This window comes from Myotis daubentonii, chromosome 5 (genome assembly GCF_963259705.1).
Source record: "Myotis daubentonii chromosome 5, mMyoDau2.1, whole genome shotgun sequence".
Lineage (NCBI taxonomy): Eukaryota > Metazoa > Chordata > Mammalia > Chiroptera > Vespertilionidae > Myotis > Myotis daubentonii.
Genome location: NC_081844.1, coordinates 106098716 through 106122425, shown reverse-complemented (window position 1 = coordinate 106122425; position 23710 = coordinate 106098716). Strand labels below are relative to the sequence as shown.

Here is a 23710-nt window from a genome sequence, read left to right as displayed (position 1 = left end):
CGTGCCAGCTGGGGCCCAGGGAGAGGGGACCCGCCCCTGTGGCCAGCCGTTTGGAGAGCCGCCTGGCACAGGCCACTCACGGTCCAGGCTTCTGGACGCAGAGCCACGTGACCAGTGCCGGGGCCCGACGGTGGGGCCTGGTGAGCTCCGGGGTGGACCCGCCATTCGGGGGCAGGGCCCGCAGCTGCGGCAGGCGGTGCTGTGAGGTGCTTTGCAGCAGCTGCTAAGTAAAAGGAAGACAAGTCGGTGTGAACCAGGGAACCCCATTTTATAGCGTTTGGAGAGGACGAGAGTGAGCGAGCGATGGTGGGGCGCTCACCCCGGCCCAGCCCCGTTCTGGCAGCTTTCACAGGTTCACTCAGCGAGGTTTTGCACCAGCCCTCGACGCAGCAACTGCTTGTGTCTTCATCGTACAAGGGAGGAAAGTCAGGGCCTGAGAGGTGACGGAGGTCCCCTGGGGTCAGACAGCTGGGACGCGTAGGGCGGGGTTGCTGTACAGGTTTGGGTACGTCCGCAGGAGGAATATTGGGAGCATCTACCTACCCATCATCCCACTATCCATCTGTCTATCCATGGTCCTTCCACACATCTATCCCCCCATCCACCCATTCCCACCTGTCCATCTGTCTCTCCACCGTCCTCCCACACACCCATCCCCCATCCCCCCATCCCCACCTGTCCATCTGTCTCTCCACCGTCCTCCCACACATCCATCCCCCATCCCCCCATCCCCACCTGTCCATCTGTCTCTCCACGTCCTCCCACCCATCCATCCCCCATCCCCCCATCCCCACCTGTCCATCTGTCTCTCCACCGTCCTCCCACACATCCATCCCCCATTCCCCCATCCCCACCTATCCATCTGTCTCTCCACCGTCCTCCCACACATCCATCCCCCATCCCCCCATCCCCACCTATCCATCTGTCTCTCCACCGTCCTCCCACACATCCATCCCCCTATCCACCCATTCCCACCTGTCCATCTGTCCATCTGTCTCTCCACCGTCCTCCCACCCATCCATCCCCCATCCCCCCATCCCCACCTGTCCATCTGTCTCTCCACCGTCCTCCCACACACCCATCCCCCATCCCCCCATCCCCACCTGTCCATCTGTCTCTCCACGTCCTCCCACCCATCCATCCTCCAGCATGCTCCAAGGACTCTGGGTGGTTTTTCTGTTTGTCCCATTCTATTTTGCAGGCTCTCTTAATGAGGACATGTTGTTTCATAGAACAATAAAAAGCAGGACAAAAAGTACTGCTGATGGGAAACACGTGAGCCACCGTAATCCCTGAGGTCAGGACGGTCTGCATTCAGGGCTGCCGAGATCCCTGCCCCAGGGGTGGTGAGGACTGGGGTGAGGCCCAGGGGTGCCTGGATGGTGCGGGGAGCAGAGGATGCCTGGATGGGGTGCTTCCTCCTCTTTGCCCCGGACCCCAGGCCGCCCTCCTGCACGATGACTCAGCGCCTTCCTCTGGCTGGAGGGGGCCTTGGGCAGGTGGAGCTCGCTCTCACCTCCTTTATCAGCGATACGCAGGCTTGGGTTCCTCATCGCTGTGGAAGAGCTGAGATCTGCAGGCTCCCACATCCCCGGCCAGTTGGACAGGTTGTCTGGGTTTTCGGCCAAGGCCGGGACGCGATATCTTTGGGGCCAGTCCTGCTTGGGTTTTCTTTTTTAGTTGCCGTCCCCGAAGGGGTCTGAGGCTGGCATGTCCCCGCTGGGCACGCTGGCTGGCCAGGCTTCTCCTGGAGGGGGGGGGGGCGGGGAGTATTAAATACCCGTCTTTGGAAGCCCTGTCACTCCTCTGCTTTTGTGCTCCGTAATCTTTGTCATCCTTAAGTGTCGCTTTTTCTGAAAGGCAGCCTTCTCGTTTGTCGTTTGTCTTTCGGAGCTGAAACTTGGCCCTGGGGTTATTGATCGGGTGGTTTCTGTCACTGGGCCGGGCTGTTAACTGTGTGTGTCCTGGCCCCGTCAAAGCCTTCGGCTTCTCCGAGATAAAGAGGGCCCATCTTCCAAAACCAGCCAGCAGCTAGGGACGCGCCGAGGGGACAATACACTTCTTGTCACTTTTCTTTCTCGTCTTATGTGGAGGGCCTCACTTCTCTGTTTGCAAGGAGGTACAAACACCAGTTCACTCATCCACCCACCTGTGTGTCCACCTCCCACCTGCTCATCCACCCACCTGCTTACCCATCTGCCTGCCCGCCCACCCATTCTCCCACCTCACCCCGGACCCCCTTCCCATGCCCCCCTCTACCCACGGGCTCAGTGCCAGGCTGGTGGGGTAGCCTAAAGTGAATCGGACATGGGCTTAGCTTTTCTGAGCTCACAGCCAGGTCAGAGAGAAAATTCGAACTCAAAGACCGTAGCCCCAGGTGGTCTGCGATAAAGGTGTGAAGCCTAATGAAGTGTGAGCAAGTTCCGGTGGGGGTGGAGCGGGAGGAGTCTGGGACCATCTCCTGGGTGGGCTCTGTGAGTTAGACTTGGGGGGGGGTGTTAAGCACAGGTGTGGGGGAAGCAGTCCAGGTGGGGAGGGAGCATAAGGAAAGGCGGGAAGGAGGGTGCAGGAGGGCACACGTGGAGCGGCGGAGGGGTCACGGTGGGGCGAGGGGCGTGGAAACCCGGAAAAGTAGAGGTGGGCAGGGCGTCAGGCTGTGAGCGCAGGCCAGGGAGCTTGGGCTTTCTCATGTCGGCAGCTGGGAGCCGCGGGAAGCCAGTGTTCCTGGTGGAAGGCAGTGGGGGGAGAGCTGGGGAGGGAGGGCAGGCGCATGCAGCCTATGGTGGGCAGGGGACCCCTGGGATGCTCGGTCTCATGGGCTGCGGAGGGGAAGGAGCACTGGCCAGAGAGCCAGACCTGAGTTCGAGTTCCGGCAGCCGCTTTTCAGCTGTGGGACCTGGGCCCAGCCGCCTTCTCTGCCCTGCCTCGGTTTCTCTTCAGGAGGAGGAGCTGGCGGGCGGTGCCTCTGCACACCATGGGTGGAGCTGGGTAATGGTAGGGTGCCCCTCATTCTGCCCCAGAGGCCACAGGGGGCCTGGCAGGCCTTCTGCTCCTTGGCCCACAAGGACTCCCGCCCCGGGGAGGCCGTGCTGTGGTGCACACGCGGCCCCCCTCTGTGCCCGCCTCGCCCGCCAGCCGGGGCGCTCTGGGAACCGGGGATCTGAACCGCGGCCACATGGCCGCCCGCCCCGGCTCTGCGCTGCTTGGATCTGTGTCGGTCTGCCGTGACCCGGTTCCCTCTGCGGCCAGATTTCCTCCTTCCTTCGTAGAGTCCAAGCCTTTCCCGCAATTGTCCCGGCGCGAGGACACCACCTCTGTATATCTGGGGGCCCAGACCAAGCCCCTCCCTCCCCGGTTCCAGCGGCCTGACCCGCATTGGACACATGCCTGGCACAGCCGCCCGGAGTCAAGAGGACGGGAAAGCGGAAACCTTTAGCCCCGACTGCTCCATTCTCTGGCCCCGACCCACACGCCCAGGCCGCATGGCTGGCGGTCAGCTGGGAGCCGTCCCTCACACGGGGTTGCTAGGAGACGTCCCTGCAAGTGAACCCGCCTGAGCCGCCGCCTCCTCTCTGTCCCCAGTCTTTGCTTCCCCCTGGACAAGAAAGCCCTGTGGTTGGGGCTGGGGCACAGGAGCGGGTGCCAGACGCCCCCGTACCTGTGAGAAGGCGTTTTCTGGCAGGTGCAGAGCTGCCTCCCAGAGCGTCGCAGGAGGGAGGGTTCTGTGCCTGCTCTATTCCGTGTGGTCGCCACCAACCACTCATGCGCACTCAGCACTTGAAGTGCGGCTAATGCAACCCGAGGACTCCGATTTTCATTTCAGGTAATTTACTCGGCCACAGTGTGGCCTGGAGCTACCTACTGGACAGCCCGGCCCAAGTGGCTTCCTGAGGGGACAGACAAGGTCAGGGTGAAGTGGCCACTTTCTGGGCACCAGCCCAGTCCTCACGGGGACCCCTGTGGCTAACGGCCAGATGGCGCTGGGTAAAGCCAACTCCTAAAAACACTCGCGTTCCTGATGCTGTGTTTTCGGCTCGTCCCTGTCCGCAGACGCAGGCGGCTTTCTCAGAGTTGTCACGCAGCCATAGTTTTATTACCCTGCTTTGTTGACTTATTATCATGGCTAAGTTATTTTTCCTCATTCCTGTGTCATCTTCCTATTGATCATTTTAAGGGGTTGCTTCATCGCCCACCAGGTCAATCCCGCCATTGTCGTACAGTTGAGCATAAAGGTCATTTCCACTTTTTGGCCATCATTGTGGACTAGCGTGAACATGGCCCTGGTACGATTCTTTTGTTGCCCTTTTTTGCAATCATGTCCTGGCCTGAACTGACCAGGAATGAGGGCCAGATAAGAATAGGCCTCACGGGTATTTCCAAGGCTCTTGCGACCTCGTGCTATTTCTGTCTGTAGGCGATAATCTGTTGACACTCCCGCAGAGCACGGGAGGTTGTCGCTGTTCCTTACATTATCGACCTAATACGTGTAAGATGATCCCCACGTTCTGGGAGGAAGGTTCTTTTGTGGCCCGTTAGTGAGCGTCCTGGGTTTTCCCTCGGCCCCTCTGAGAGGTCCCAGGGAAGGGCCCTTCGCAGGTCACAGTGCACGTGGGAGGGGAGGTGCCCTTGTCACACCTTCTGTGCAGAAGCTGCCCTCAGCTTCCCTAGAGGAGCACTTTTGTAGATATTTGCAGAACGCCGCCAAAGATGGGGGGCTCGTTTCCGTTTTGGTGGACGGCGATCCAAGTCCAGAAAGGAGCTGATTGACTCTCATAACTGAAAAGTCTGAGGGCAGAGCAGCCTTCAGGAACAGCTGGCTCCAGGTGTTTGCAGGCTCTCGGCATCGGCCCTCGTCCACGGGTGGGCCCCGCTTCCCTGTCTTGGCCTCGTCTTCAGGCAGGGTCTCTGAAGGAGTGGCCGGATGGGCTGCACGGCCCTCCGGCCTTCATCCTAATACTGTAGCAACCCAGGAAAGAGAAAGCCTCTTTCCTGATAACTTTAGCAAAACCCCCCAAGACCCCCAGACAAACCAAAGAACCGACAGGTACAACAAGCTTGCTTGCCTGCGTTGGGTCACATGGCACGTCCGAACCATGGGCGGGGACAGAGGGTCCAGACTCAGTGGTTGGGCCTGGGCCGTGCACCTGGGCCAGGTGAGCTCAGCCCCTCAGGAATCCCTTGCACCGAGAGCGAGGGAGAGGAACCTGGAGTTGTGAGTCACTGAGGGGGATGGACGCTGCCCAGTTCCCCTGCTGCTTTCTTTGGACTCATCTCGGGGCGCCTCCACCGGCTCCCAGGACTGAAGTGCCCCCGGGATCCGCCCTGCGGGCTCCTGGCCCCGTGTGCTCTGTAACTGCTGGGGCAGGTGGTGTTCTGTCCTGCAGATAAGACGCTCCCACAGCTTGGACCCTGGCCCCTGCGTTCACCTTTGTGGACTCTGTTTCCTCATCTGCAGAGTGGGGGTGGGGAGTTGGGACTTAGGAGTGTACCCAGTGTTCTTTCTGATCCCTGAGTTCTGTGGTCTCAGCTCTTTCCTTGGGGGAGGAGGCAGGGGACACAGAGATCAGCCTGGAGGGGAGGGGAGGGGAGGGGAGGGGAGGGGAGGGGTGGGAAAGGGAGGCCCTGGTCTGTCCCCTACCGCCTGCCTGCCACTGCGGTTGACTTTCAGGAAGCCTCCAGCCCTGGCTGGCTGGGCCCCTTGGGTGGGGCAGGGCTACCCGCAGGCAGGGCTGTCCCCACCTCCTCCAGGCTGGGCCCCCGAGCAGCACAAGGGGGAGGATTGTTCCCACCGAGGTGCCTGGGCCAGAAAACACAAGCGGCCACTGTGTGTGCTCTCGAGGGTGTGGGCTGAGGCGTTCGTCACTGCTGGCCCGCAGTGAGGGCTGGGTGCGAGCTCCCCCATCCTTCCCTGGACCCCAGCCCTGCCTCCGCCGGTGGGAGAGACGGACGTCAGAGGGCACAGACAGCACTTGTTCTTTATGCCTGTCCCCTCCCACGGGCGCCCTGCCCCCTGGGACCACCCTTAGCTTCCCCAGGCCCACCCAGTCTCCACAATGCCCTCACATCAGACCACAGAGGCCCAGGGCATCACTGCCCCACCCTGTGCAGAGAGGAAAACCGAGGTCCAGAGAGGACAAAGCAGTCAGGAATATGGGCTTCGCAGCCACACCGGCCTGACTTCAGCTCCCAGCCCTGTGTGACCTCGGGCAGGTGACTTGACCTCTCTGGGCATCAGTGTTCTTACAGGTTAGCTCTTAATAGTACCCCCTTGGTGTGGAAACGAATGGGAGGGCTCAGTGTCCTCCCTGGGCTCCGGCTTCAGTTCTAGGCTCAGCTAGCTTCATTCCCAGGGGCCGGGCTGGCCCAGCAGCAGGCCATCTCAGCAGTGGTTCCAGGTTGCGGTTCATTGGCTGACTCGATCACCTCCCCGTCCCTGAGCCAGTCCCTGTGTGCTGATTGGCTGCGTCAGCCACCCACTTCCGGAGATAGGGGCGGAATTCCCTTCTTGCCTCCATTGCATCTCGGGGAATGGGAATGTGGGCGGGTTAGCTCTGCTGCAGAAAAATCCGGGAAGCGTGAGTCCTGTGATGGGAGGGCCGTGACTCTGACCCACAGGCCCGTCAGGCAGACACTGCCTTGTTCACTAGCTAAGCGCCTCACACTAGCACGGGCTCAGGAAATAATGGCTGAGAGAAGGAATAGGGAACGAGTGAGCGCGGCAGCCTGGTGCAGAGGGCACCCGGGGTGGGGGTGGGGGCTCTGCATCAGGTCCATCCTGGGCGGGCCGGTACCTCTCTGAGCCTCGGCCAGATGGCTCGCACCTGCCCTAATGGCCTGTGGGCAGCCGCGTCCTGGCAGCGTGGTGGTCCCCAGCTGCCAACTTGCTATTGGCCGTGGTTGTCATTTATCTTTAGCAAACGGAGCCGGAGCGGGAACTGGGCTCACGCCAAGCAGGGCCTGTTGGGAAGTGATTCAGAGCTCAGGCAGCCTGTGTTTGGGCCCAGCCGTCACCTCCCACGGGCTGTGTGACCTCAGGCAAACCTCTGTGCGTCTCTGAGTCACAGCTGCCCACCTGTCCGTTGGGAATGCTGGTGCTTGTCTCCGAGCGCTGGCCGAGGAGGCCAGAGTCCGAGTCAGGCCGGCCCCGGCGCCTGGTGAGAGCGCACAGAGGTCGCTGTTTTCACCATCAGCCTCGGTTCCGGCCTCGGTGGCCTCGGGTGATGGATCGCGGCCTCAGCCAGGCTTCAAAAGACGTTCATTTTGGCCCAGTCGCTGTGTGCCATGGCTGCTGCTCACCCTTCTTGGCAGGCGCCGGCCTCTGGAGTCTGAGCCAGGTGCTGGGCAGCGCGGTCCGCCTGTGTGGACACGGCAGCCCTGCCGGCCCTGTGGCCAAGCGCTGCCTTTCGGGGTGGCGGGTGAGCGGGTTTTGTGCCATCCTGGAAAACGGACCCTGCCTGGGCCTCCCCCACCCCCAGGAGAACACGTCCCTTGTAAGGAAACCCAGAGAAAGGTGGCAGGCGGCGTCCCCCTCCCGCCAGCCCTCGGGAGTGAAAGGCGATGGGTGGCCTTTGCCCAGCTCAGCCCCGTGCCGCCCTCTGGGTCCCCGCGAGCCCTCCGCCTTCCTCTCTGAGAAGGAGCCGTGGCTGATGCTCTTCTGGGTCCCGAGAGGACTTTGAACGTTGTGGAGGGATGTTTCTATGGTGCTCTGGAGCAGCGGTTCTCAACCTGTGGGTCGCGACCCCTTTGGGGGTCGAACAACCCTTTCACAGGGGTCGCCGAAGACCATCGGAAAACACATATATAATTACATATTGTTTTTGTGATTAATCACTATGCTGTAATTATGTTCAATTTGTAACGATGAAATTGGGGGGCACCACAACATGAGGAGCTGTATTGAAGGGTCGCAGCATTAGGAAGGAGAAAATCGGAAAGAGATGGAAGGGCGGGTACATAATTAAGGGAGAGAGATGGGGGGAATCTAACTGCTTAATTGATGGGGGTTTAAGGTGTTCTGAACAAGTTTTCAAAATCTGAATCAGGGGCGAGGACGCCACCCAGGTCGGCCGAGCGCGCAGGGGGGTGAATGTAGGACTGGGACTGAGCCCGGGGAATGGCCCCACATGAAATGCTGACCCCTGAGCTGGGCGCCTGGCCAGGTGGGGAGGTCTCGTAGACTCTGTGACGGAGGAACACGGTGGCCGCAGACCCAGGAGCAGGCCGGCCGGCAGGCCAGGCCCGGCTTTGTCACCAGGTGGCCGCCGCCTGTACACACGGGGGTGGGGGGGGGGAACAGCACCCGCACCGTAGGGCTCTGAGGCGATAATGCATGAGCCCGTGTGGCAGTGTAGACCAAGGCCCACGCACAGTGGGTCCGTGATAAATGTGGATTTTGCAGCTCAGTGAACAGAAACACGTACCTAAACGGAGAATAAATTTACAGACGAGTGTAAGATTTGCCTATTGGCACGACCCCCTTTGAGAAGGCTCCCTGGTGGGATTCAGCACCCCCCCTCCCCCGCCCAGTGCCCACTCCACCCCCAGAAGTGCGCTGTCTCCCTGCTGGCTGAGAGGGCGGGTCTCTCTCCAGCTGACCCGGAGCCCTCGTCCGGCAGGGAAAGTGCACAGCCTCTTGGAAGCGAGGACCCAGATTCAAATTCTGATGCCACTACCTGGCTCCAGCCATGCCGCCTCTGCCTCGACTTGCCCGTCTGTGGAACGGGGACACTGCGGTGCTGGTTACTGTGGGGAACACAGGAGGTGACGTGCGTGCCTGTTGTCGCCCTCGGGGAGCCAGGTGTGCAGGTGGGCATTTCCATTGGATGGGGCTGCACAGCGTTTGTCAGGCCAGAGAGAGCGAGAGCCCTCTGCCTCTCCCGCCGGGCTGCTCCCCCCAGCTCAGGCAGCACCGTCCCATGCACTGACATGCGTGTGAGCGTTGATGAAAGTGTCTTGTTCTCCTTTTTCTTTGTATGAAAGTATCTGACCACATGAATTCAGTGGCTTGGCGTTTTTCCTGAACACTCGCCAGTCTTCCATGTTGGTATTTGCAGAGCGATGCCAATCTGGTATTTTTATTGGTCTCATATGTGTTGGGCTTTTAAAATACAATATGATTAAGCTTAGAACGTCGTTTCTCACGCATGCCGTGAGCCCTGGCCATGGTCAAGGTCTGCGTCGCTCCCGCTACAGCCCTCCGTGCGCCCTGGGCACCCGGCCTCTGTTTCCACGCCACGCGGCCTCGGAGCCGGTGGCCAGGGGTCCGTTCCCGCCGGGCATGCCTCGCTCACCCTCTGTGTCTCTGCTCTGCAGGCCAAGAACAAGGAGACGGGTGCCCTGGCCGCCGCCAAAGTCATCGAGACCAAGAGCGAGGAGGAGCTGGAGGACTACATTGTGGAGATTGAGATCCTGGCCACCTGCGACCACCCCTACATCGTGAAGCTCCTGGGGGCCTACTACTACGACGGCATGCTGTGGGTAAGCCGCCGCCGCCCCTCGCCCGCGTGGCCCGGTCCTGAGGGCCTCAGCGTTTTTTCAGCGTCTGCCTGGAGGGCAAGGACCAGGTGAAGGAGAAGGGAAGTAGGGGGGCCTGGATCCCCGGCCCCCCCTTTCTGCACAGCCTCCCCACTTTTCAGGGTGGCAACAGTGGCTCAGAGCCAGAAGGAACTATAGCCCTGGCCAGTGTTGCTCAGTGGTTAGAGCGTTGCGCGTCACCCTCCCCCCCCCAACCTGAAGGGTCTCAGGTTTGATTCTTGGTCAAGGGCATGTACCTGGGGTTGCAGATTGATCCCTGGCCCCGGTCAGGGTATGTGTAGGAGGCAGCTGGTTGATATGCCTCTCTCACATCAATGTTTCTCTCTCTCTCTCTCTCCCCCCCTTTCCTTCTCTCTCTCTAAAATCAAAAAACGAGTCAACTATGATATATATATGATCATCAGAAAAAAATGAGAGTATGTAGAAAAGCAAAAGAGAAGAAAAGGTTAATACCATCCACATTTTTATACTAGAGATAACCACTGATAATGCTTGGAATGTGTTTTGATTTTTTTTGCATATACACACTCCCATTTCCACAGTTTTGTTTTTTTTTAAAAAAGCAAATTTGTACCATACCTGTTACTTTTTTTTTTAACCTTTTACCTTTTATGTAAGCTGTATTAAGAAGACTTTCGTGTCAGTAGAGTAGGGAAATTCCTGCATCTCCGTGTTGTGTTCTGTAGAACCCATCTTCTGACTGCTGTTCTCTGCTGATGGGTATGTAGGCACTTCCTTGTTATGGTTTGGGTTGTAAACAACTCTGATGGACGTCTCTGGGTTTCTGTGTTGTTGCCTGAGAACGTCTTTAGAAGGTTTTTAAAGATTTTAAGTGTCTGTCGCCACGCCGGCCTCCCAGAGCCACGTTCGATAATAGAGCTGTTTTCCCATCCACTGACCTGTCCATTCGTCCTGCGGTCCATCCATACAGGCTTGCCAGGACTGCGGATCATGTACCCATTAAGGAAAACGTCTTTTCTGTGTCTGTGCCCATTGCCGATTGTGGCTGGGCACCAAGTTCACTGCGTTCTCAGGGCCAAAGATAACACAAGAACGGCCAGCGTGTATCGAGGGCACACTGTGTGCGAGCCCTTGTGTGAGTCTCACTTGCGTTGTGTCATCTCTTGTGCGTGCTGTGGGGCTGTCCTCCGCATCTCACAGGAAAATGAGACACAAAGAGGCTCAGGGCCTCCGGCCCCCAAGGCCACGCTGCTGGGAAGGGGCAGAGCCGGAAACCCAGGTGGAGAGAAAGCACATTTTGTCACGAGGCTGTGGCTGTCTGAGGTTGTCTGAGTAGATACAAGTCGTCACTTTAGGCGGGTGTTTGCTCATCCCGGGCTGCTGCTGTCGCCGCCCACCCGTTTCCTACCCTCCCGCCTGGTAGCCGCCCCATGGCCTACATTCTGCTGCTTTGTAAACCTTGAAAGGTGCCGCCTTCTCATTTCGGGGACGTGGGTTTCAGACATGAAATCGAGGAGGTGGCCCTAGAACTGGGTGGATCGACAGGGACAAAGGGTTTCAGGCAGAAAGGACAGCAGGGCAGTGGTGTGGAGGCGGGGAAGGATGAGCTGTTTGGATGATGGGTGGGTTAGGGTTCGGCCGCACGTGGTGGAAGGCGAGGGCAGTGGAGTAGTTGGAGGCTGTGTTGTGCAGGACCTTCTGTCTGTTCTCAGAGTGCAGCCGGGACCAGCAGCCCCACCTGGGGCCTTGGTAGAGATACCAAGTATCAGGCCCAGCCCAGCCAGCTGAGTCAGGCCCTCTGGGTGGGGCCCAGCTCCTGCGGTTCAAGGCGCCTTCTCAGTGACTCTGGTGCTTAAGTTTGAGAGCTACTGTGTCAGGGATGGGGACCCAGTGGCAGTTTTCCCAGGGGAGAGACACGTACTGTGTGTTTTGGAGAGAAATCGCGTTGGAGGGAGCAAGAGTAAAAGCATTGAGACTGATGAGGAAGTGGTAAGAATGGACGCGGCCAGAAGCCCAGGGGTGTGGGACCCTCAGTGGGTCAGGAAAGCCCTCAGCGGAAGGGTCATTTGGACTGGATCTTGAAGGATGCATAGGAGTTCTCCCGAGGGAGAAGCGAAGGAAGAGAAAGCTAAGGAGAGGGACGGACTGTGGCCCGAGCGTCCTGGGCCCCCTCCCCTCCCCAGCCATGGCATCCAGGACAGACTTTCCCGCTGGGTGGGCGGGGCTCACTCGCCGCCCCAAGGATTAACTCATTTTCTTCCAGGATTTGTAATCTTAGCAGAATCCTTCCAGTGGTTTCTTGGGACCACTTCTGCTTTGGAATATCAAATGGTACAAGGGCTGGGGGGGACGGACCCCAAATTATTCTAGACCAGTGTCACCCCGTAGAAAGATAATGCGAGAGCCACATATGTAATTATACATTTTCTAATGGCCACCTTAAAAAGAGCAAAACTAAACAGATGAAATTAATTTCAGTAATATAATTTACTTAACCCAGTACACAAAAATGTCATTGGCATGTAAAAATTATTAATGAAATAATTTACTTTTTAAAAATTTTTGATTCTAAATCTTCAAATCCAGTGTGTATTTTACACTAACAGCACATCTCAATGCAGGAGCTAAATTTCCATCAGAAATCTTTGTTTATTCATTCATCCATTCCTCACCCAAGGACATGCTTAGAGAGAGAAAGGGGGAGGGGAGAGAGAGAAACATCCAGTGAGAGAGAAACATCAATCGGTTGCCTCCCATTCGTGCCTTGAGCAGGAATCAAACCTGCAACCCAGGCATGTGCCCTGCCCAGGAATCTAATTGGCAACCTTTTGGTACACAAGATGACGTTCAACCAACTGAGCCACTCCGGCCAGGCAGAAATCTATATTTAGATGCCATAAAATTTACAGTGGTCATAAAATTGATCAATAATTAGATGTCATAAAATTTATAGTTGACAAAAGAGATTCATATCTCCGGTGGTTCCAACATTCTTAAATGTTTCCCAGTAACAGAATCTCGTGTCAGCTTTCAAATAAGTTAATTAAAAGTGAATAAGATGATCAGTTTTCAGCACTGGCCCATTTCACGGGCTCCGTAGCCCCAGGTGGTTCGTGGCTGCGGTACGGGCAGTGCGGGCAGTGCAGCTGGGGATGCCCACCCAGGCCCGGAAAGGGAGCGAGTGCTGAAACCCTGGGCTGACCTCGCCCATCTGCCCCCAGCACCCAGCCCCCAGCCCGACTCCGGTCTCTGGGAAAGTCTGGCAAGGGCTGGTGCCTTGTGCTACATGTGTTGTGGGAGTGAGAGAGAGTGGCACGTGCGGTACATGTTTCACAGTCCGCCCTCTGTGAACAGCCCTGGTTTATAGCATCTGCCAGTTTCTGAGATGTAGGTATCCCCACCACCGTCAACTTCAGGCTACAGAGGCATGTCACTCACAGAGTGGGGAGGGGTACCCTCCTTGATGGCCTGTTTCAGAGACGGTAGATGTAAGTCACTCCAGGAGTATAGGTGACAGGAGACTGCCGTAAATCATTAGGAAAGCAATGTGGGTTTGAGTATTTTATCATCTTTGTATTTAATACTACAGGCCCAGTGCATGAAATTCTTGCATGGGTAGGGTCCCTAGGCCTGGCCGGTGATCAGGGCCGATCGGGGACTTCCGGCTGCTGGCTGGGGCCTCCCTTCCCCGGTTGCTGGCTGCTGGCTGGGGCCTTCCTTCATTCTGCACCGCCCCCCGGTGGTCAGCGCATGTCATAGTGAGTGATCGAACTCCCAGTTTCCTGGTCGGACTCCGGAGGGGACACTTTGCATATTAGCCTTTTATATATATAGATGATTTTTAACACTAAATTTAAGTTGTAATAAAGGCTGTATTTAACAACTGGCTTACAGAAATCCCTGAAAATGTCACAGTTGGCTCTCATAGGCTGGCGACTGATGTCTCTGGAAGATCACGGAGCCAGACAGGAGGAATGGGGCTGGCCCAGAGGCTGCTGCTGGGTGTCACACAGCCAGCCCCGCATTTGCAAGATGAGCCAGCTGGTTCCAGAGAGGGTCTGGGGTTTACCCAAGGTCACACAGCAAATTCATCATAAGGCCAGAGGCACAGAGGTCCTCAGCGACCGTGGAGGACAGACCTACTCGTGTCCAGTGCCCGAAGGATACCCTCCACAGCTCGCGCTATTAAGGAAAGAACGTCCAAACCTACAGGAAGTTTTTATTTATTTCTCGATTAATCCTCACCCGAGGATGTGTTTTCCATTGACTTTTAGAGAGAGTAGGAGGGAGGGGGGCGGGAGAGAGAGTAGGAGGGAGGGAGAGACAGACAGAAACATCGATTAGTTGCCTCCGATACACGCCTGGATTGAACCTGAAACCCAGGTACGTGCCCTTGACCAGGAATTGAACCCAAAACCCTTCATGTGCGGGCTGATGCTCTACCACTGAGCCACACTGGCCAGTGCCCTACAGAACATTTTTAGAAGAATGTATCTGAGCCAGCCCTGGCTGAGGGCGTTGGAGCCACCAGGCCTTTCGCTCAGTTTTTCCTCTTGCCCCCCTGCTCCCCGGTCTGTGCTCTCAAAGGGGACTCCATGCTGAGGTTGTGGACTCTGCAGTGAGGTTGGGGGCTCCGTGCTGAGGTTGGGGACTCCACACTGAGATTATCTAAAGCAGGGGCGGGGACCTTTTTTCTGCCACGGGCCATTTGGATATTTACGACACCATTCGAGGGCCATGCAAAATTACCAACTTAAACATTAGCCGGCTATAGTTGGTCAAGCATTCATGAACTCATGCCTTATGCCTTGGCAGGGCCAGACCGAATGATTTTGTGGGCTCTCTATGGCCCGAGGGCCAGACATTCCCCACCCCTGGAAGCCGCAGGGAAAATGGTGGGAAAATTCGCTGAGTCCGTTGCCAGAAAGAGCCATTTATGGCTTTGTTCATTTCTTAAGGAACCAGTTTGGCTTCATACTGTATCTCGTGTGGGCAGTTTATTCCTGAATCTTGGCTAAACTCCTTGGGCTTAACCTATTGGCCTCACAAGTATTGGGCAGTTGCATCGCCCGTCTGCCCTCACTCGGATAGTCATCGGGTAAGTAAGTACTCTTATGTGGAGTGAACATGAAGAGCAAGGACCTCACCACCCACCTCCATTCACACAGTCACAGAGAACCTTGCTAAGAATCAGCAGCAGCAGAAATACCAAGCCGTCATCCCAGCCTTAATGGGTAGCCCTGTTAGTGCAGGTAACCAACTGTTCCTGCTTACCGCCAGAGGACTCTGCTCCAAGAATGGAACTGTATGTAGACTGCCATCAAACATTCAGAATGGGTTTTGACATAACAAGTTTGACCATAATTATCTCTCTTATTAAGATCCAGTGTTGAACTATTTTGAAAAGTGTAAGTTGAACATCTCTTAGATTAAGTTCTATTAATATTGTAAATGTCCTCAAATATTGGTTATTAATTGCCAGAAGCCAGTTCCAGCATGTCAGCAGGGCTGAATCATGTTGGAATTGGCTGCCGGCATCTCACCCTTTTTGATTTTATAAATTTAACAAGAATGTATGTTTTAAGATTTTTAAATTCAATGGAAAGGACAGAGTTCTATCAGTCCGATTTCAGATTTTAGAGTTTTGAGATGGAAATAAAGAGAGGTTTCTGATTCAGCCCTGCTGATAGGCTGGAACTGGCTTCTGGCAATTAATGGGCAGAATAAGTAAAACAGTGCATTACCATAAAAAAAAAAATTGCCCTGGCCAGTGTTGCTTAGTGGTTAGAGTGTTGGCCCCATGCAGAAAAGGGTCCTGGGTTCAATTCCTGGTCAAGGGCATGTACCTGGGTTGCAGGCTCGATTTCTGGCTCTGGTTGGGAGGCAACCAATCCATGTGTCTCTCTCGCATTCATGTTTTCTCAATATCCTCAGGTGAGGATTAACCAAAACAAAAAAACCAACAAACAAAAAAGGAATTTACCCGAGCCAAAATTTGGAGGACATGCCCCAAAGCAAGAGATCAAGGGATTGAGAAAAATGCTGGGGAGAATGTCAGTTTTACCGCTTTATTTCATATGTTAGAATCAAAGGAGAAAACATAAGGAAGGTGCATGAAATCCATTGGTCATGGATTAAGGAGGCAGGAGAAAGCAAAGTGGGGACACCTCTAGGGCTGGACATAAAGCGAATTGGAGGAACGGATTCTTTTTAAAAATATATATTATATTGATTTTTTTACAGAGAGGAAGGGAGAGGGATAGAGAGTTAGAAACATCGATGAGAGAGAAACATCGATCAGTTGCCTTCTGCACACCCCCTACTGGGGATGTGCCCGCAACCAAGATACATGCCCTTGACCGGAATCGAACCTGGGACCCTTGAGTCCGCAGGCCGACGCTCTATCCACTGAGCCAAACCGGTCAGGGCAGGAGGAGTGCATACTTCTTGTGCATTGGTGGGTGAAGGATGATTACTGATGAGCAGTTCCGCACCTAGAGATGGTGTGCGGGGAGCAGGTAACACTGAGGGGTTCCATGGTCTCATGCCCTGTGCCTTCGAGGGCCTAGAAAGGAAAGCGGCTCTGCCATTTCCCCGGATGTCATCCTAGACGCGTAAGAACAACAGACAGAACGCCCTGAAGGTGAGGGCTGACCTTTGTCAGGGGCCGTGACTAAGGCCTGGGACGTGACTGCCGCCATGACCTGCCCGGCTAGGAATGTGTGGTCTGAGCGTGTGAGGCCTGCCGCGTAGCCTGCCGCGCTTGTGGGGTCTGCTCTGTTGTCCTTCCGCTCCCGTGTTCTAGACCCGTTCCCTGGCACCCAGGCTGACCACAGCCTGCGTCCTCACCTTCCCGGCCTCTTCTCCAGCTCTTCTGGGCCACGTGTGGGACCCCCCCAGGGCTGGGCCCTCTCGTGCCTTCTTCCAGGCAGCCCTCCCTGCTGGCTTCTCCGCCTGTCCTCAGGCTCCGCTGTGAACATGCCACCCCCACAGGAAGACAGATGGCAGCAGGCGGGTGAGTGAGGGAAGGCCTGCCCTGGAGATGTGCACAGGGCGAAAGTCCCGCCTTCAGGACATTTCTCTGCCCAGCAGCCTCTTTGTTGGCTACCAAACAACAGCAAAGCAGTGACTCCATGGAGACCCCTCCTGCCCCCCCCCCCCCCCCATGAATGTACTGGTTTTGGTGCTGAGTAGCCAGTCTTTATTAATATGGTGCTCTTGGTAGGGCTGCCTCTCCCAACCTCATTCATTCTGCTCCCTCTCTAATAGTTAATATACTTCCTTTTAAACGAAGAAATCATTTATTTATTCACTTTTAATTCTTACCTGAGGATATTTTTCTGTTAATATTTAGAGAGAGTGGAAGAGCAAGGGAAAGACAGAGAGAAATATCGATGTGAGAGAAACACAGCAATTGGTTGCCTCCTGCATGCGCCTGCACCAGGGCCTGGGCTGGGGAGGAGCCTGCAACCAAGGTAGGTGCCCTTGACCAGAATCAAACCCGGGACCCTTAGGTCCGCAGGCTGATGCTCTATCCACTGAGCCAAGCCGGCTAGGGCAAGAAATGTTTATTTAAAAGTAAACTATTTTTAATTAGAAGAAAACTTGAGTCTGACATCCCTAAATGGGAAACTAGGACCCACTTGCCCTACAAAGACATAGAAAAGACACCAGTCCAGTTAGTCCCAGCTCAGCCCCTTTGCCTTTAGCCTGAGTGCCGCGCTTGCCTCTGCCCGCCAGATGCCAGTAGATGCTTTTATACATTTGTCGCTAGCGTGTTGTCAGGAGATGTCGCACAGAATTCTGGCCTCTGGCTGTTCTTGAACAGCCAGCCTACCTTTCTGCATGGCCACAGTTGCCTGGCCTGAGCTGCAGCTGCCCCCCGCCCCCCCCCCCCCCCGCAGGATGGGCCCCCCAGTTAGCCTCAGACCTCACCACTCCCTAACGCACCGTGAGACTGAGGGCTGTTTGCCATTGGCGTGTGGCACTGCTCTTCTTAAAGAAGAATTGCGAGGAAGTGTTTCCCACCCCAGGTCTCTGTCAGAACTGAAGAAAGTAAAGATAACCAAGAGGATTGAGTTCCCGGAAGTGTGTGAGGGGACATTGTTTTCATTGGTACAGCCTGCTTAGCTGCCCAGACGCTGTGGGCATGTGACGCCAGGCCACCTGGCCCAGGGAGGTGAAGGGTCTGTGAGCTTCCTGTACACGTGTACCAAGCTGCGTGTGTGTGTGTGTGCGCGTGTGTGTGTGTGTGTGTGTGTGTGTGTGTCCCTGACGGAGTGACCGTGGGCCTTTCAGGGTGTGGCTTCTTATCTGAAAGTGAACGTTTAGCAAAGAGGAAGAGCAGGTCCCAGGGCCACAGCAGGGTGTGGGCAGGCGCGCCCGCTGGCCACACGTGTCCATGTGACCACACGTCACCCACCAGGGTTTCTGTGGCTGGCCCCCTCGGGCTCAGAAGCCAGCTGTTGGCCACCGACAGAGGTTGCATCTCTGCCCTGAAAAAGCCGGACTGTGAAGGGACTGGCAGTAGAAGGCAGCCCGCAAGCCCGGCTGGCGCGGCTCAGCGATTGAGCGTCCACCTATGAACCAGGAGGTCACGGTTTGATTCCCGGTCAGGGCATGTGCTGGGTTGCAGGCTTGATCCCTGGTGGTGGGGGGTGCAGGAGGCAGCCCATCAGTGATTCTCTCTCTCCCTTTCCCTTCTTCTCTTTGAAATCAATAAAAAACATATTTAAAATAAATAAATTAAAAAAAAGAAAATAGCAACACTGTGCGTGGTGAAAGCCACAGTGTGCAGATGGGGCGCTGGGCGGGAGCGGGGACCCGAGCTCTTCCCGGATCTGGGACTCACTGGCTGGGTGACCCCGGGCACAGTGACCCCGCCCGGTGCAGACAGGGTCCCCGGCTGGGAGCAGGCGGAGACCCACAGATGTGACAGGCAGGCCGGGTGACCGGGGGTTTGCCTGGGACCCCGCCGTTGGAGTGGCCGCACCGGGGTCTCTGTGTCACGTCCACAGGGGCGGCTCTGTGGTCCGGCCACATTCCCAAGCGTGTCCACGTGGGTTTAGTGAGCCACCTGACCCCGCCCCCAATGTCACCGGGCACACTCCTCCTGCTGTCACTCACATCCCATTTGCTCACCGCCTAGGAGGCAGGGCCTACAGGTACACCCACTTGACAGGTGAGTAGACTGAGGCTCGGATCTCTGAACTTGTCTCAAAGCTGTTCCGTTAGTGCCAGGAGAATGGGAGCCAGGCTGTCTGACCCCAGTGTTCACCTCATTTACTCAGGCATATGGGTTCCTTGGAGGCCTGTGCCCTCAGGGAATGAGTCGAGCAGCGCTGGGGGCTGCCCTAGGGGTGCAAAAGGCACGAACACCCACCCCGAGCCACCTTCCTGGCCCCGCTGCCACGCCCGTATCTCCACGTCGTCACCCCCTCCGTCTCTTCCCCATCAAATCCTGCTTGTCCCTCAAGGACCATGTCAGCTGCCACAAACCTTGAGCAGCTGGAGTTGAAAACGCCATCTCCTGGCAGGTGTGTCTGCATTTCCCGTGACCCCGCTCACTCCGTACGGATCAGTCCATCTCCTGACCCCTCCCCGGGTCCTGTCCCTCAGGCAGCAGAGTGGCCAGCTCGAGCCTCGGCACAGCTGGCTTTAGGGAATGGTGGCGGGACAGACACGCTCAAGCCAATCAAAAATGTGCGGCCACGGAGCTGCCCAGGGACCGAAAATTCAGTTTGCATCTCCCTGGAATCTGGTCTCAACCCTGACCGTGGTGTCTGCTGGAGGGTGGTGCGGTGAGGACACCGGGGTGGTGGTGATCTCCAGGATGATGGCGGTGACTCTGCCTGTCTGCCTCGGGCTCCGTGTCCCGCTCTGGCTAGGGGTCCCCTCTGGCTAAGTATCCCCTCGGGCTAGATGTCCCCCTTGGGCTAGGGGGCCCCCTCTGGCTTGGTGTCCCCTCTGGCTAGGAGTCCCCATGGGCTAGGAGTCTCCCCTGGCTAGGGGTCCCCTCTGGCTAGGGGTCCCCTCTGGCTAGGAGGCCCCTCGGGCTAGGGGTCCCCTCAGGCTAGGGGTCCCCTCTGGCTCGGTGTCCCCTCTGGCTAGGAGTCCCCTCGGGCTAGGGGTCCCCTCTGGCTCGGTGTCCCCCTCTGGCTAGGGGTTCCCTCTGGCTAGGAGTCCCCTTGGGCTAGGAGTCCCCCCTGGCTAGGAGTCCCCCCTGGCTAGGAGTCCCCTCGGGCTAGGGGTCCCCTCTGGCTCGGTGTCCCCTTTGGCTAGGAGTCCCCCCTGGCTAGGAGTCCCCCCTGGCTAGGAGTCCTCTCGGGCTAGGGGTCCCCTCTGGCTCGGTGTCCCCCTCTGGCTAGGGCTCCCCTCTGGCTCGGGTCCCCTCTGGCTAGGGGTCCCCTCTGGCTAGGCGTGTCTATTGTGTACACATGCTGTCCCCCAGACCCTCAGGGCAGGACTGTGTTGTTCCCAGGTCACAGATGAGGACATGGAGGCTCAGGGAGGTTAGGCGTGTGCCCACAGTCACCCGGGGCAGCCTTTGGACATAAGGTCAGGGGAGGCTGACCCAGGGCCAGTGCTCCTGCCCTCTGGGCTGGACAGTGTCGGAGGAGGTAGGCCACGGGGCCACCCCGGAGATGCCCTGGGACTTGCCCATGTGAGGGGCGGGGGATGCGGAACCAGGCCAGCGTTCCTGGGCGGCCTGTGGGTGTGGGCAGCCCTCAATGGCCACATTGTTGGGACGCCTCCTCCAGGGAAGGCTGCCGGGAAGCGGAGGCGTTGGTGTGCTGATCGCTGTGTGTTTTGGGGTGACTCTGGGCTCCTTTCTGCAGGCCTCTGGAGCAGCAGGAGCCTGTCTGCTGATGGGCGGGGCAGCGCTCTCTGGGAGGGAGGCCTGGGCGACTGCAGTAGGTGCCCGGCTTCCCCCGGAAGAAGCGACCCAGAGGGAAGGGCTGCACCCCTCAGTGTCCTCGTGCCTTGGAGTCAGGCTGACCGGGGTTTGTCACCCGGAAGCTGAGCGGCTTTGGGGAGCCCTTTCCCGCCAAACCTGAGTTTGCCCCACAGCTGCTCACAGGGGTGCATAAGGAGCGCTTAGGGAATGCTGAGCACGGCCCGCAGCAGGCTCAGCGATGGCAGCCGCATCTCATGGGGGACGGAGGAGGCGGGGCAGGCTTGCCGAGTCTGGCTGTCTTTGCTGAATCTGACCGTCAGCTCTGTTAGTCACCTTCTGGCCGTTTGCCCTGATTTCTGAGCATCTTAAGGTCACTGAAACGCTGCATTCACATCCATTCATTCATCCACCCGTCCGTCACACACTTACTGGTCGTGTACTGGTCCCAGGCTCTGAGAGTGGGTGTGAATGGACTTTCGTAAATATAAACAGCCCACTCAGTGATAAAGTGACTTCAGTCACCTTGAACCCTACAATGTCGTTGTTGCAAATGACTTTACAGCTGCTGAAAGCTTCCAGGTGGGGAAACTGAGGCTCAAGCAGGAAAGGGGCTGTGACCGGCCCACAGCAGGACGGTGGCAGATCTGGGACCGTGTCCAGACCCCCGGCTGCGCTGACTTAATTTCGTTCCAGGAGCGCTGCCCACGTGGACTCACTGAGCACCTTCCTGTCCCTGGTGCCCCTGCGGCTTCGGGAAAGGCCGGGAGGGAGGGACCCGCGCCCAGAGCGCGTGCGGTCGCAGGATGTGGACGCCTCACCGCCGGCTTGGCCGCGCCTCGGTTGTCTCTCGGGGACCGCGGCTTTGGCATTGCTGACCCAGGTCTGCCGCTTGGCCCTGCGGCCTGTGGGCTGTAAAGCTTCATGTCTGGACCCTGTGGGTGGCCCCAGGGCGCTGTTATCTGGGCTGGGACATCCCGGCTCCCTTATCTCCGGGTGTGCGTGAGCTGATCGGGGCGGCGAGGGTTGAAGGAAGGAGGCGGAGGAGCCCTTGCTGTCACCGCCCGGGGGCTGTGCGCGACTCTCGCCCTCTGCTTCCTCCTGGAGGCACAGGAAGGCACGATGGGGTCCCCGGGTCTCTTTCATCAGGCAGGGGCCGGAGCCCAGACTTGGCACCCACATAGGCCCAGGCCAGATCCCGGCTCTGCTGTATAGCGTTTGTGTCACCCTTTGAGCCTCAGTTTCCCCGTCTGCAAAATAGGAATAAGGTGTCACCGAATGCTGACAGTAGTTTGTAACGTTTCTCAAGCAGTGACTGACTGTGTGCCGGGGGCTGTCCTAAGTGGCCGGGACACATTATCCTGGTTAATCCTCACAATAAACCCCACGGGGCACAGGCACTTTTTTAGGATTCCCACCTCAAATGGTGAGAGTGAGATGATCCACGCACAGCACGCGGCATGGGGCCTGGCCCAGGGTGCACTTTCCATCCCGTTAAATGTCACGGGTGGGGAAACGGAGGCTGACCCTGGTGAAGCGGCCTGGCCACCGCTTACCCTGTGAGAGGTGGCAGCTGCCGCGTGGGGCTCTGTGTGATTGAGGTGGACGCCAGCTGGGCGCAGCACCCTTGTCAGCGTTTAGTCCTGCAGCGTCGATCTGGTAGAGGGGAGAGATGAGACATTCTGGGGCGCCCCGTCCTGGGGGGTGTTGAGCTGGGTCCTCCTTTGCACAGCTCCAAAGGAGGGTAGAGGGACCTGTCCCAGGGCCCGGGGCGGAGAGCGAGCTTCCTGAATGGAGCTGTGTGCACAGTGCTACCATCCCCATGGCGACTGCAGCGCAGTCCAGGGAAGGTGCCTGGGGAACCCACGAATGAATGAATGAATGAATGATCGGAGTGGGGATGTGGCCGCCAGGATCATGTGGCCGGGCCCTGTCCCTCAGGCTGCACTGACAGCTGCTTAGTCTAAACGGACGGGGTTGGAGGCAAACACAGGTTTCAGTTTCCTTTGGCCCCCAGCCCGAGAGGAAAGTCGAGTGCAGGCTGCTGTCATCCCCATCTGCACCCCCCTCCCCCGTCGGGCACGTAGGAGCGTGTCTGTGGGTCGAGGTCTCCAGGGACACAGCTCCGAGAGCCGGGGAGCGTCCTGGTCTGAGAAGGGGGCCCGGGGAAAGCCAGCGCCTCCCGTACTGGAACGCGCTTCCTGAATCCAAGCTCAGGCTGACCGCCTGGTTGTTTTTTCCAAGATGCTCGTTGAAAAGCTCCATCTGTTTCAATCTACCCTGTTTCCTAATGCGAATCCCTAAAGCCTCTTTGCCGCTGCCCAGGGCTGCTCGACCCCCCGCTGGGGGAGGCTCAGTGCGGGATCGCGATCGCGGCTCCCGCCCCGGCCCCTCGCTCTAGGTCAGAGCGGGGAGAAGTGAGAAGCACCGATGAGGAAGTTGAGCTATTGAGAGGCGACCGTCCGACAGTTTGTCTCCAGGAGTCCTCTTCCAGCCGCCACACTGTGCTGCGTTAGCGGGAGGAGGGCTGTGCCCCGGGCAGGCAGGCCTCTTGCTCCTCTGTGAATGCCTATCCAGCAGTGGTTCTCAAAGTGTGGTCCGGGGACCAGCAGCGGCACCCCCGGGTCATTAGTTAGAAACCCAGACTCGTGGGCTCCACCCCAGACCCCCCCCAGCAGAAACTCTGGGGTGGGACCCGTCTTTGTGTGTTTGTTTTTAATTTATTTAATATATTTGTTGATTTCAGAGAGGAAGGGAGAGGGAGAGAGAGAAAAAGAGAGAAACATCAATGATGAGACGGAATCATGGATCGGCTGCCTCCTGCACGCCCCCCATGGGGGGATCGAGCCTGCAGTCTGGGCAGGTGCCCTGACTGGGAATCGAATCGTGACCTCCGGGTTCATAGGTCGACGCTGGACCACTGAGCCACGCGGGCCGCCCGTCGGTGGTTTAACAAGCCCCCGGGTGGTTCTGTGCCTGCTCAGGCTTCAGGGCCCCTGTGCAGTGCTTTCAGGGGCCCCACCAGAGATTCCCGGGAAATCGCCCTTGCCCCACGGGATGGCATCCTCGGCCTCCTCCCGCTGCCCAGTTCAGCCTCAGTACCTCTTGCCAAATGCGTGATTGGATACTTTCCGTGACAAGTAACAGAGAAGTGTCAACTCAGACGAACTTGAACAACAGGAGACATTCACTGGCTTGCGTGTCCTGATTGAAAAGTCTGGAGGGAGGTCAGGTTTGAGGGGGAGTTGGAGCAGGGCTGTCACCCTGATTCTCTCTGCCCTCCTCTTTGTATCAGCTGCCTTCACACTGGCTTCCCTCGTG

General features: G+C 57.4%; 1 protein-coding gene and 1 pseudogene across 2 annotated transcripts in view; both read left to right on the top strand.

Annotated features, from left to right (window-relative positions):
- STK10 (serine/threonine kinase 10) overlaps positions 1 to 23710 on the top strand; it is a 79550-nt gene that overhangs the window by 11283 nt on the left and 44557 nt on the right. For both annotated transcript variants that reach the window (XM_059699188.1, XM_059699187.1), the window contains exon 2: positions 9313 to 9477. In XM_059699188.1, coding sequence (XP_059555171.1) covers positions 9313 to 9477 — 165 coding nt within the window. The remainder of the gene's footprint in view (positions 1 to 9312; positions 9478 to 23710) is intronic.
- LOC132234360 (phosphatidylinositol N-acetylglucosaminyltransferase subunit P-like) lies at positions 13824 to 14973 on the top strand (annotated as a pseudogene).